We start from the raw sequence: 14,924 nt of genomic DNA, 5'->3' as shown, positions 1-14,924 counted from the left end.
TTTGAAGAATACATTTAACATTGATTGTTTTATAAATTATTTTATTCTATTCTTTTCTAGTTTGGTCACTATTTTAAGTAAAATTTCTAATAGTATTTTTAAATAAATTATATATTGCAGCAGCATAAGGATTTGAAGTAGTTCGAGTTTTTCGTAAAAGATGTCGGACTGTTAGCAAATTATAGAAATGCGAAAAATCTGCATTTGAAATGTGTAATAAACACACGAAAACCAATTAGCGGCTTAATTGGTTTCCATGTAAATTTGCACACATAACAATTAAGGAAACGGAACGGGATTGGAAGGATTTGCAATTGAAACCGAATTAGAACTGAGATCCGAGCCAGCGGCGTTGGCTGCTGCTGCTGGTGCTGCCTCGATTTGCGCAACGCCACTTGCAGCAACAATATAATTTGTGCGATATACATTAAGCTTCGCAATTTTTCCGTGCCATTTTCATTTTAAATACGTCCAAAAGCAAACAGAGCAAGAAAACGCGTTGCGCAACGTCTAATGAATAGTTTTCTCGGTAGGTGGAAATCGTGCGGTCCGGTCCGCGCGTCGTCTCGTCCAGTGCCACACGGATCCGATTAGATTCGCATTTCGTTGATCCTTTTCAACATTTCCTACTTTTTCTGATGTGCATTTCTTTGCGAATTTGTGAAAGGCTTTTTTTATTATTATTGTTAAATGTTAAATTGCTTCAAGCCAAAAAAAATAAACCGTTTCGAGTGTCATCCAAAACCACTCATTTAGAACAGTCCACTTCCTTCTACAGTTACTTAGTCTGCAATTTCATTGCCCAAAATGAATCCGTTACTTTCTAATGATCTTTATCAAAATGCAATTTCTATTTGTTTCGATCTGATCCTTTTTTTTATATTTGAAGCAAAGTATAATAGAAAGGTTTAGTAATAGCAAATATATTTTAAATAATTGAAATACATAAAAATGATTAGGTAACAATTATAGTGTTTGTTCTTGGGTAAGTTCCGTTTTTCTTCTTCTCTTTATTGCAGTTATTTATTTTAACGCAATTACATCGTGTAATTAATCTTTAATACTTTACATTGTTCTGCTACACTTTCTAATGAGTTTTATCTATAAAGGTTTGATATAGATTTCTGTAAAGTGAAGCAATCTAGAAGCAAATTTCCTCATGGCTACAGGAAATAAAAAGCTGGACTATATGACAGGTAAAGAGGACTTCCTATTGCGAATCTAAGAGCAAACCGCGACGAGCAGCAATAGCAGCGAAAGTTCTTCCAAGGTGTGGCCTCGGATTCATTCCAGTTAATAATCTATCCCGTCTACGCAGTTATTTTTTCTTAAATAAATTTTATCCATTTTCCACAAATTAAGTAAATCGCGAATTTTCCGCGCGTTCGAAAATGATTCAATTAAAATGCATTTATTTAAATTGCAATTGCAACCATTACTCTAATTGCGCAAATTAAAATTTCTCGCTGTTAATTTTTGCAAATTAAATAACGAAATCGCACGGCATGACGTTGGAAGCAACGGATGTATCGCATTGTTTCGGTGCACTTGCACATTTTATATCAACGAGCGTAAAGAAAAAACTTCATTGTGGATTTAAATTTACGCTCCAGACGCGAGTTTCTTAACATTTATGAAGGTTCGTTTGGCACACGACATACCGCATTTGCATACGTTCCGTTCTCGTTATAAAATGACCATTTTATTAAGCTATAATTATTTTTAAGTGCTTTCTTGCAAAATCCTAAGTACGGTTTTTAAGTACAAATATCGATTTTCGAAACAAGGACATTTTCAGTCTCACGTATTTCCTCATTTCTGCTCCATATAAACCATATAATCTTGTGATATTTTAGGGTAAACTCCTCCAGCTTCAATCATTATATAATAATAATAAATAAGAAATTATGTTTACAAATATTTAATATATATATATTTGTAAAATAATGTATACATTTGTAAATCAAATGATTTCTAACGTTTCTGTTATTCAATACGTTAAGTGCTACTGCATTTATATGTAGATCTAACAGATCGTTGCATTTCCTAGATACACGTATGACGGATTGACCTCTTTGACACATTTAACTTCTTTGATGCAGTTTCTAGTTTGCAATAATCCGATTCAACTTTCGGAATTTCAAATTGTTGAATTGTTTTCATATTTATTGTACTTGTTGTTCTCACCTGCGGAATGTGTTTAGACCAAATACGTTTCAATGTAGTTTAAGATTTATTTTTTAAATTCATTCTCACGAATTAGTATAGTAAATTTGTATTAATATTTAAATATATAAATTTTATTTAGAAGAATTAAATTTTTTGAGAAAAGTAACTTAAGCTTAATTTTCTCCGAAACTTCAATGTCTTATTTTCTTCAATGAGTTGTAAATTCTCACGTTTTTCGTAGTTATTCTCATTTTGTGTGTGTAAATGACTCTTCAATATTAATATTGGCTGTTTTGCTTCATTTTCTCCAAACTTACTGCGGTTTTCATATACTTTTTTATTTTATTTACAGTTTATTATGTTTATTCATAGATAAACTTTCCAGATGGATGCTTACCACTTGTATAAAAAATATACAAAACTATAACATTTGAAACATTTAAGATTAATTGATTTTTATTGAGTGTTCTTAAATGACTTTAAGTTTATATAATTGTATCCCTTTCAAAGATATAATAAAGATACAATTAGTGTATTTCATATTTTTCTGATATATTTTATAATTGCATTGATCACTTTATAAGATTTTAGTAATTTTCAGACTATTTTCCATTATAATTACACAAACAATACATTTTACCAGTATTCTTTTCACAGAATATATTTATAAATGTATATAGAACTCTTTTCTACTAAAAATAAATTGAATGTGAATCTGTCTACACGTTCGAGTACAAGAAGTGCATAACTTTCCCGTACATTGCATGCCAATTAATGATTAATAGATGCAACAATTGGAACTAATGCACGGTCATTTGATTTCGTCGTTTTCTGTCCTGGATCAGCGTTTCCTTGGCGCAATTTTAAGCGGAACCTCGAACCTCTAAATCGCAATTGGCGAACGTGCATTTAAAATAATTATACGTATTTTGTATGGAAACAACGAAACGCTCTCCATAATTGTGGATTTCATAACTGATATGATCTGCAAGTTTTGCGGCAATTCTCGGGCAATTTTCCAATCATCACAGATTGCGAGTAGAGCGGATTTGCATAAGCAAAAGAAGGACAAGGAGTACAACAACAACAACAAAAAAGTAGTTCGGCCACTGGCGTACAACGGTAATGTATTATGTTCCGTTGTGCAATTTCATAATGAAATTTGCAAAAAAAAATGAATGAAAGAAAATTGGAATCATATAACAAAACTGAAGGAAATAAAAACAAAAATGATGCTCGTGGCAATATTGAATTGCATCCGTCAGGATCCATATATGCAGGCTTCGCTCTAAATTCCCGCAACCGCAACTATAATTTTCTTCCATTTAATGGATAGCCTAGATTTTACGTGTGTATTAATTTGTAAGTGCTACTTGTATATGAATCAAGTACAAAAAATCGCTTAATTTTATTTATACTTTGCGATTCGGAGCGAAAGTGAACACGAAAATGTGCCTTTGCTGAGGCTGCGTAACCCCTTCACTCGCACTACCCGAAAGAGTCCTTTTCTTTTATTATAGACAATATTAAATCATATGATCGCGCGCGGATGATATACTTCGACGAGTTTCAATATGCTGCGGATATTTAATTTCCCCCTAAAGCCAATTTCCTTTCTGCCCACTAATTACATATGCCAGGATATTAATGTAATGATACGCGTCGCATTATATAACTTTTATTGGGTTTGCGGCACGATAAATCACATACCGGCTTCCTCAATTCCAACGCTCTGCTTTTGTTTTCAAACAATTATATAATTATGTTATTTAAATTACGGCAATAATTACAGCAAACACTTTTTCCTAAATATAAATTAATTATAAACGTTAGATGTTATTTTGAAATACAGGATGCAATTAAGTAATTCGTAAAGTTATAAAAGATGTAAACTTTTTAGTATACTATTTTTTGTATCATATTTACAATTGTGAAATAATGATAAAAAATATAAATTTGTACTAAATAAGCAAAAACCTATGGTTTAAAATGCAAATGAATTATTTTCTATTTGATTGTTTATAATTGCTTTAATAAACATTGTTATAATAATTTGTATTTAATTATTAATATAAAAGTTTATTAAAATTGTAAATAAAAAGTATAATGTATTAAAAATATAAAAATATTTGAATTAAATTCATATATTTATTTATATTTTTCATTGGGTAACAAATATACTGTGAGTATTAGATACAATTGTATTGGAGCTGAATTTAGTTCTAAAACTTCATTAAATATTTCAATGATTATACCTCTTATATAGGTAGTAAATAATGGAACAAGTAAAACGTGACGATGCAAAACGGGTTTTACGAATTTTAGAGGAAATCCCATACCGAATAGAAAGGCGACCAAAGAAATTGGCTATAAAAGCTACCGCTCGTACACATCCTATCAAAAGGAGTAACAACCATCATGCATAATGTGCATTTCTTGTCTATCCTGTACATATATGAATATTACAATAAACAATTAAAATAAAAGTTGTAACAAGTATATATGCTTAAAATAATGTTGCAAACAATACTTTGTATACAAGAGATAAATAGAATGTTACTTTAATAGAAAAGAGACGATTTATTGGAATAATAAGTATTAATATCAGCTTAACACAATACTGAGTAATTAAAGTTAAAATTCAATAGTAATTTTAATTACATTTATTATGAATATTTCTACTTACCTGTCGTAATAAAAAAATAATGAATATTTATTGATTAAACTTAATATATTAAAGACATATTAAAGACTTATATATATGTTATATTAAATCCTATAAAATACACATAAACAATATTTGTTTTCATATTACATTTTTCTATTAGTTTATAAACAATTTTTTTCTTTTTTATATTAATATAATTTTTCCATTTTGGGATTATAGATATTTCGTTAAAATTAACTTCCACTTTTGGTTATTAACGCAATATTATTTTATTTTTACAAATTTTAATCAAAGATAATATAGTTATTCAGCATCCATTAGTACAAAAATATTTAAAAAAAAACGGTTTTGTTGAATTAATATTGAAAAATATACTAAACAATATTATTTTGTATCAGTAGAGCTGTATTCAGAAAATATAATTAACGATCTTTTCCATCCACGTAAATTGCTTTGAATCACTTGAATAGCTTCAACCTTCCTTTAGCGAAAGTCTTCTATAAGGATTACTATAACGAAGCGTGATGTTTCGATATACAATGAATACTAAGTGAATAATATTTCAATAAATTAACAAACGTGTCTACTCTTTCTGGTTTGTCAATTCTATAATATTCAAACAAATATCTTTTTTTAAATTATTCAAATCGATTTTAATTAAGAAAAAATCGGCGCCAATTGTATCACATTCTAATTGACCTGAATATGAATGGGTTATTGACCTAGACATCAATATGTTTTTGTTGTTGACTTCCAATAATATTGTAAAATTACTTAAATTTAATACTAAATATGTGCAATTGAAATTTATGAGCCTTTGTATGTATGCAGGAGCATATCTATAAATTATAGTTATAATAAATACATATATCAATAAATTTTGCGTCTTTTGTTACATTTATTATAATTATGTTTAAATTGGAATGGACTTTCTTAGACTAAATCTAAATCTTCAGTTATCTAAAAAAAAAGAAGAAACGAATGAAAAGAAAAAGTTGCAATATAATTTAAACTAAATATTATAATTCGCTGGTTGATTGAACTGGAATTACTTTATAATTTGAGATGTTGTAGAAAAAAAAGCGTATAGTAGAAGAGGAAAGAAGTGTGGTGATTGGCCGTAGACATTCAATTGGTGAATGTACTCTGAGACAATTTCTTTCACCTTCTTCCTATACTTTGCAAGCACTTCCATCCTTATCCGAGAATTAATTATGCCTGGGAGCAAGAGAGATGCACGGTGCAATAGATTGTGGTTTTATTATAGAAATTTCAAACTCCACGGTCAGGGTTTCGAAGAAAGTGAAATGACTCTCCCCGTGTGGAGATGATGGAGGTAGGTATTCCGGGTGTCGCTGGATGCAGTGAATTGTATTCATATATAAACACAGGAAATGGAGCGTATTCGGAACAGTTCGCCGCAATCTTTCGATTCGCTCCATACCTAGTGACAATGAATTCCTTCGTAAGTCTTAAACTACATTATATATCTAATATGATATTAATTAATTGATTGATTTTTCCAGCTTTGTTTGGTAGCAATGTACTGCGTTGCAGTACAGGCAATGCCTTCTGGTTACGGCGGAGGCCACGGTAGTGAACAGTTGATCGGCATTCCCGATCTTTCCAGCTACGAAAAACTGGTGTATCCTCATCTGGATATCCAGGATCTTGGATCATCTTCGCACGGAGATCTTCCAGCCAAAGAGGTTAAAGTTATCAGGACCATCAAAATCTCAGTACCTCACCCTGTGCCCATCAAGGTACCACACAAGGTACCGTTCCCAGTCCCAATAGTCAAACCATACCCAGTCCACGTTACCAAACTGGTTGAGGTACCGCATCCAGTCCCAGTCGAAGTTGTCAAGAAAATCCCCGTCCCAGTAGAAATACCAAAACCATACCCAGTTCCACAGCAAGAGTACAACTCTCAATCAGGCTCCGGATCTTCCGGATATGATAACGCCTGGCAACCATCTTCCGCCAGTGGTCAAGGATATCAATTGCCTTCCAGTGGACAGTACGAAGGTGAGGGTTACAGCGGACACGCCGATCAGTCGGCAGGGTATGCCTCCGTCGTTCCAGCTCAACAAAACTATGGTGAACAGCAGCAGCAGCAACAAGAACAACAGCAAAGTTACGACGATGGCCAGGATCACCAATAACATACTAGTCGCAATCAGTTATTAATGCACTTCACAATTAGCTCAAAGACTGTGTCTCGTTAAAATCATTTCTGTTTTATTTGTTCATATTGTTGCTAGATGTGTATATTTTTGTTAATAAAATATAAAAAATAATATTTTTCTTCTAATTATTTAAAATATAATCACAATATTCTTCAATTATATTTTTAGTAAAAACTGGGATAGACTGTATAGTCACATTTTATAAAGCAGTACCTTAGTTATATTTCAAAATATAATTTAAGTTTCTTCGTCGATAATCCTACGTTATAAACTAAATCAAGAATAATTCTAATTTAATATTTTCTTGCATCAACTTTCCTTTTTGAAACTTTCCATTTTAATCAAAACAACTATTCAACGCTTCATTTATATAAACTATAATAAACATATTTTATATTGCAACAGTTACATACGTCTATCAGTAATATCAGAAAATAGAAGATAGCATTGAACCATTTCCATAGACTTTCCGTTTTTATATAAAGATTATGTGAAATATGAATATGAAGAAAATGAATATTTTTATTGAATATTGATTTATTTTGTGATTAATATCAAGTGTATACATTTTCATTTTTTCATATTAAAAAATACTTGTTTTCTTTTAGAATGTATTAAATTAGAATAAATGGAAAAGAACTAAAGTGATGCGAATTGCTATGGTAACAAGTCTGAACACTAAGTATTAATACATTCATATAAGACATATTATTTGTTAGGAGGGAAACATCCTAATAAATTATATTTGTATAATTTATACTGTATTGTTTGTGTATTTATTGGTCAAATTATGACTAAAGGGGTCTTTTCGCCCTTTAATCATTTAGTTATAAAACGTAATGAATATTTCAAAAACAGATATTTAAATTTATGGTATGTTTGGTTTATTTACATTACAATTGATTGACGAACATGTAACAAAATATTCATGAGTATTGTTAATGAAAATTTAGAATGGAACAGTCATTGTATCAATGATGTCCAAATCCAAGTCCATGACCACCTCCTAATTCAAGTCCATGTCCACCTCCGAATTCAAGTCCATGACCACCTCCGAATCCACCTCCAATTCCTCCACCGAATCCTCCCCCAAGTCCACTATCGTGTCCCTTGACGTAGATTGGAATCTTCTTGTGAACGATGACTGGTACATTGACTGGGTATGGAACTTGTTTGTGAACTGGGTATGGGACTGGTTTTGGAATTGGTACTGGGTATGGGTGTGGGACTGGTACCTTTACAGGTACACTAACTGGATATGGAACGGTCTTCTCAACTGTGTATGGTACTGGTTTATCGACTGGGACTGGGTATGGTTTTGGTACGTGAACTGGGTATGGCTTATCGACTGGAACATGGACTGGATACTTGACTGGGTATGGTACAGTCTTCTCAACTGGATAAGGAACTGGATGTGGTACTGGATAAGGTGTTTCCTTGTGAATGGTGATGTGCTTGACATGTCCTTGGGTTTCAATGCCGCCTCCTCCGATTCCACCGCCTCCAATTCCACCTCCAAATCCATGTTCCAAACCACCTCCAATTCCTCCACCTAATCCGTGTCCCAAATCTCCTCCAAGTCCTCCTAATCCGTGTTCCAAACCTCCTCCGATTCCACCACCCAAATCGTGTCCTCCGAAACCGCCTCCTCCTCCATATCCTAAGTCGAACAAACCTCTCTTGTCCTTCTTCTCAGTGGCAGCTTTGCTTTCCGCCTTCTTCTCGCTCGCTTGAACGACAACTAAGACGGCAAAGAAAACCGCACAAATCTGAAATAATTAAATATAACAATAATTAGATAATTGAAACATTATGATTAATGTGTATGTACTTGGAACTTCATGATTGAAGATGTTAAACAATGACTGTTAATTTTTCGGTTGCAATGCTTCCTTTTTATACAAAAAACCAATGGGAAGAGGTGGGAACAATAAAAATTCTGCTTTCTACCCCTACTTTTGTTTAATAAAAAAACTTAATTTATATTCAGAAGCGCGTTGTGCGCATTCACCCAAACCAAACGTACCCATCCATACAGCAATCTGCTACAATTTAATCATTAACTTATTGCAACAATTACATAACACGTATGGCGAATATTGCAATTCATAGACACAGTTTTGTTTGAAAAACTTTCTTATTAGATCGTATAGCAATAATAGATTATTAATAAATCTATTAATTTAAGAAGGAAATCAACACATACACTTTGATTTGCAAATGAAATAAATGTATTGAATTTAAGCAAATATTTTAATTCATGATTTTTAGTAACATAATGTCAATAATTATTTACCCCCAATAATAAAGATAATGAACTATACAACTTAATTTGATACCATTTATACTTAATTCATTAAATCTAGTTTATTATTATTTTTTTAAATATAAAAATAGTATTATTTATATATAAAGAATATGTCAATATGTTAAAAAATGCTTATATATTTCTACAGAATACAGATTATAATTGGATACAGCAATGAAACTACAATTTTCATTATTCGTATGATTAGACTATTAAGTATATCTTTAATTTTAAATAACAAATTTAGATATTATTCTTGAATGATAAAAAATATTAATTAAGCTAAAGTTAATAGATTTTGTATGAAACTGACACTCTTTAATAATCTTGGGATAGTTTATAAAGTAGATAAGTTCAATCAATATAAGTTATATATAGTGCTAAATTTACACTGTTAAGAGTAAATATTCATGAAAATATACGAATTATTTCGATGAATTAAGCAATTGCATTGTAATAAAATCTAATATTGGAATTAAATTCAAATTTTCTAATATTATTGGATTATTATCAGGAATATGTTTGGTAGTAATTAATATAAAATCATATTTGTTTCTTATTTTATTATTGTAAATATTGAAATTATCTATAACAAACGAAGAACTTTGAAGTATTTTCGTATAAAAACAAACAATTTCTAAAGAATCTAAAGAACAGTCTTTGTTTTAATGATGTCCATATCCATGTCCTCCTCCGAAACCGCCTTCGAATCCCCCTCCAATTCCAGCACCGAATCCTCCTCCAAGTCCACTATCATGTCCTTTAACGTAGATTGGAATATGCTTGTGTACGATGACTGGTACCTTAACTGGGTATGGGACTTGCTTGTGAACAGTGTATGGGACTGGTTTTGGGATTGGTACTGGGTATGGATGTGGGACTGGTACCTTTACAGGTACACTGACTGGGTATGGAACGGTCTTTTCAACAGTGTATGGTACTGGTTTATCTACTGGGACTGGGTATGGTTTTGGTACATGAACTGGGTATGGTTTATCGACTGGTACATGAACTGGATATTTGACGGTGTAAGGTACAGTTTTCTCAACTGGATAAGGAACAGGATGTGGTACTGGATAAGGTGTTTCCTTGTGGATGGTGATGTGCTTAACATGTCCTTGAGTTTCAATTCCACCTCCAAATCCAGATCCGCCTCCAAAACTGCTTCCTCCAAATCCACCCGATCCAAATCCTCCTCCTAATCCATGTCCTCCTAATTCTAATCCACTTCCAAACCCATGTCCTCCATTATCAAGATCCAACAATCCTCTCTTCTCAACTTTGCTAAGTGCCTTCTTCTCGCTCGCTGAGACGACAACTAAGGCACATAACAAAGCGATAATATTAACCTAAAAATAATAATATTTAGTAGATAACCAAGTAATATGTTATAAATGAATATACTTGGACCATCATGTTTGCAGATGACGAGGTTGAACAAAGACTGTTAATATTTCGAACAATCTAATCCGTATTTATACTGTATGAATGGAAAAAAAGAATAACATATTAATTATTCCCACCACTACATTTCTAATTAAATTCATTCTAACCATCCCGATATACTCAACTCAATTAAGATTACTCAACCACATAGAAAAAATATGTAAAATAGGGATTCATAACTTAGTAAATCTATTTTACGTTTGCTCATAAACCTACAAAAAAACACTTCATAAAACATATAATATTGTAAAATTACTTAATAAATATTTGCATTTTTGCAATTTCTTTATAAATTTATTAATTAATAATAATAATAATTTATTGGCCAAACATCAATACATAAAAAGAAGGAAAAAAGAAGTACAATTTATACATAAATAAATTTTAACATACAATAACAAAATTATATATTAATAGGCTGGCCAAAGGGCTAACGACCGAGGTCTTTCCCCCCGGGAACATAAATTTAATTATGAAATAATATAAGTATTATAATAATAATATACAATAAACAACAGAAGATTAAGGGAAAAAATATATATAGAGCTGTAGTTTCTTTTTTAATAATCGAAGGATGAAGGGTGGAAGGGAGTAGTTGTAAGGTGTTATTTTGATATTGGGGGAGGACATAAATGAATGGAATTTGGAAATGATTTCTGGATCCGGATTTTGGGAAATGAAGTTTATTAATTATAATTCATGAATAATGATATACTGACCGTAGACCGTAGTCTTTACCACACATAATTTATTATTATTTTAAGTGTATAAATGACATAAATTGACGTATGTATTAAAATAAACAAGCAATGCAAATTCATTAATTAAAATGACATTGGTTATTTTCCAATAATATTAATAAATTCTTGTCTATATTTATATCTTTTACATTAGCTTAAGAAAAGACTTTTCAATATTGTCCTAAAAGATCTATATAGTATTTTTCCATTCACTGTATTTTAAATCATTGTGTATTTTAAATCATTCCAGCTTCATTTTCACAGTTTTTAAATAATTATGTATTTATAAACTTTTCATCAAAGTTGATATATAATTGATATAATATTACTTAAGAAGTTTCAAGTAATATTTTAAGTGTGGTTTGTATTTTTTTATATCTTTATTATAATATAATACGTTGTATTAAAAAATTATATAAGATATTTAATGAGCTCTAGCAATTTAGCTATAATACAATATAAAGTAAATTTATTGATTTTTACATAATTTTTTTTATAATTTATGAATTTAAACAAATTTATGAATTTAAATCTCTTAATAAAATATTAATGAGTGCAATTATTTAGATATGTAAGGTTTATAATCATTAAAAAAAATATTTTCAACATATTTATTTAGTATACACAATTAAATAAACAGACAAATTTACAAAAAATATTTTACAGTCATTGTTTCTAGTGGTGTCCATATCCATGTCCTCCTCCGAATCCACCTCCAATTCCTCCACCGAATCCTCCTCCAAGTCCACTATCGTGTCCTTTAACGTAGATTGGAATATGCTTATGTACGATGACTGGTACCTTGACTGGGTATGGGACTTGTTTGTGAACAGTGTATGGAACTGGTTTTGGAATTGGTACTGGGTAAGGATGTGGGACTGGTACCTTTACTGGCACACTGACTGGGTATGGGACAGTCTTTTCAACAGTATATGGGATTGGTTTATCAACTGGGACTGGGTATGGTTTTGGTACATGAACTGGGTATGGCTTATCGACTGGTACATGAACTGGATATTTGACTGTGTATGGTACAGTCTTCTCAACTGGATATGGAACTGGATGTGGTACTGGATAAGGTGTTTCCTTGTGGATGGTGATGTGCTTAACATGTCCTTGAGTTTGAATGCTTCCTCCAAACCCTCCTTCTCCTCCTCCAAATCCACCTGAACCAAGTCCTCCGCCTAATCCATGCCCCAAATCACCTCCAAGTTGTCCTTCTAATCCATGTCCCAAATCTCCACCAAATCCTCCTCCAAATCCATGTTCTAAATCTCCTCCAATATCGCCACCCAAATCATGTCCTCCAAAACTTCCTCCTCCATATCCCAAATCCAATAATCCTCTCTTTTCCTTTTTGTCGACCAAGGTTTTCCCATCAGCCTTCTTCTTGCTCGCTTGAACGAGAACTAAGACTGAAAGTACTGCGACTACCCAAAGCTAAAAGAATCATATTATAATTTTGTATTTTAATTTTGTAATACACAAAATACTTGAAACTTCATGTTGATGTTGTTGAGGATGAACAATGACTGTTAAAGACTGGGAACAATCGTAGATATTTATACTTTTTTTTATGGAATGGTGGAACCATACAAATCATACTGGTATATCCCCACCTACGTAAATTAGTTATGAATTAAACAGATGCTGATTACTCATCCGTACACATACGTTGCTAAGTGCAAGAGAAAATGAATGTGCTTTACCAATGTTCATAATTAACATACGAAAACTTCATAGTTAAAGGTGATTATTTGTAATTACAATGATTATTTAACATTTATGCTCATCTAATAACATAGCTCATTAATGCCACAGTAAAGATAGTTCATTTATATATTATGAGTTATATCTTCGGTTATAATTGTATTATCCATAGTTATTAATAATGATTACTGAAAATCTACTTAAATTCGTCATCATTTAGTTTGTTTTTGAAAATGTGAATACTTTATCAAATGTGCAAAGTACATGTATATGTAATCACCAAAAAGTATGAATAATAATTAAAAAGCTAGGTATTTCTTATCTTTATATTTATTCTTCTGAAATTTGTCATCTTTATTTGTGTGTTATCAATATAAAAAAGTGAATGGTCTATCAAATGAGCAAATTCCATGTATAAGTAATTACCAAAAAGTATGAATAATAATTAAAAGCTAATTATTTTTATTTTTATATTACACAGTTGAAGTAAGAGCAAAAACAAAACGACCCTATTGAAATTAGGTAGTAGAGTACAAAAATATCATTATTCTTACTAACGATAAATATATAAGTTATATATAATTAAGCAATGAAGTTAGATTTAACTTTTTTAATGAACCAATTTGCAAATAACGATAATGCATCTGTTATAGTAATATAAATATAACTTGATTAATATTGAGTAAATATATACATAGCTTTTTATGATAATGAATATAGATTCCTTTCTGTTGCCAAATAAATAAAAACAAAAAAATATTAGTAAGTTTTTATTATAAATAATTTTTAATTAAAGTAGAAATAGGTAGTTGAAATAAATACTAAAATCTGTCATTAATTACGTATAATTAAATTGAAAATTTGGAGAAAAAAATTTAGTACAAATAGTAAAATAAAATTAAATACAATATATTTGCAATTTTAGCTAGAGCAGTCATTGTTTCTAGTGGTGTCCATAACCATGTCCTCCACCGAATCCGCCTCCAATTTCTCCTCCGAAACCTCCTCCAAGTCCACTATCGTGTCCCTTGACGTAGATTGGAATCTTCTTGTGAACGATGACTGGTACCTTGACTGGGTATGGGACTTGCTTGTGAACAGTATATGGGACTGGTTTTGGAATTGGTACTGGGTATGGATGTGGGACTGGAACTTTTACAGGTACACTAACTGGGTAAGGGACGGTCTTTTCAACAGTGTATGGAATAGGTTTATCGACTGGGACAGGGTATGGGTTTGGCACATGAACTGGGTATGGTTTATCTACTGGTACATGAACTGGATATTTCACTGTGTATGGTACAGTTTTCTCAACTGGATAAGGAACTGGATGTGGTACCGGATAAGGTGTTTCCTTGTGAATGGTGATGTGCTTAACATGTTCTTGAGTTTCAATGCTTCCACCAAATCCTCCTCCTCCAAATCCTCCTGCACCAAATCCACCTGAACCAAGTCCTCCGCCTAATCCATGTCCTAAATCACCTCCAAGTTCTCCTCCTAATTCATGTCCCAAATCTCCACCAAGTCCTCCTCCAAATCCATGTCCTAAACCTCCTCCAATATCACTACCCAAATCATGTCCTCCAAAACTTCCTCCTCCATAGCCCAAATCCAATAATCCTCTCTTTTCTTTTTTGTCGACTAAGGTTTTCCCATCAGCCTTCTTCTCGCTCGCTTGAACGAGAACTAAGGCC

The 14,924-nt window shown here is 31.6% G+C and overlaps 4 protein-coding genes across 4 annotated transcripts in view; 1 reads left to right on the top strand and 3 right to left on the bottom strand.

Annotated features, from left to right (window-relative positions):
- The first annotated feature begins 6,398 nt into the window (after positions 1-6,398).
- Positions 6,399-7,011, top strand: LOC108560105 (cyclin-dependent kinase inhibitor 1C-like). Its single transcript, XM_017917583.1, has one exon. The coding sequence runs from the start codon at positions 6,403-6,405 to the stop codon at positions 7,000-7,002; it is 600 nt and encodes a 199-aa protein (XP_017773072.1). The 5' UTR covers positions 6,399-6,402; the 3' UTR covers positions 7,003-7,011.
- Positions 7,012-7,997: 986 nt separating this feature from the next.
- LOC108559847 (glycine-rich cell wall structural protein 1-like) lies at positions 7,998-8,869 on the bottom strand. Its single transcript, XM_017917250.1, has 2 exons — positions 8,858-8,869; positions 7,998-8,795 (listed from the first exon to the last, which is right to left on the bottom strand). Exons 1-2 carry the CDS (start codon positions 8,867-8,869, stop codon positions 7,998-8,000), a joined length of 810 nt encoding a protein of 269 aa, XP_017772739.1.
- A 1,130-nt stretch (positions 8,870-9,999) lies between these two features.
- LOC108559755 (zinc finger protein 512B-like) lies at positions 10,000-13,063 on the bottom strand. The gene is made up of 3 exons (XM_017917136.1): positions 13,014-13,063; positions 12,199-12,960; positions 10,000-10,683 (listed from the first exon to the last, which is right to left on the bottom strand). The coding sequence occupies exons 1-3, from the start codon at positions 13,023-13,025 to the stop codon at positions 10,000-10,002; spliced, it is 1,458 nt and encodes a 485-aa protein (XP_017772625.1). The 5' UTR covers positions 13,026-13,063.
- A 1,110-nt stretch (positions 13,064-14,173) lies between these two features.
- The window catches only part of LOC108559651 (probable H/ACA ribonucleoprotein complex subunit 1), an 842-nt gene continuing 91 nt past the window's right edge, over positions 14,174-14,924 (bottom strand). Inside the window, exon 2 of the mRNA XM_017917033.1 lies at positions 14,174-14,904. Within this exon, the coding sequence (XP_017772522.1) occupies positions 14,174-14,904 (731 nt within the window). The remainder of the gene's footprint in view (positions 14,905-14,924) is intronic.

The sequence above is a fragment of the Nicrophorus vespilloides genome, unplaced genomic scaffold (genome assembly GCF_001412225.1).
Source record: "Nicrophorus vespilloides isolate i.1.1-1 unplaced genomic scaffold, Nicve_v1.0, whole genome shotgun sequence".
In the NCBI taxonomy this organism is placed as follows: Eukaryota; Metazoa; Arthropoda; class Insecta; order Coleoptera; family Silphidae; genus Nicrophorus; species Nicrophorus vespilloides.
This window is presented reverse-complemented; position numbering and strand designations above follow the sequence as displayed.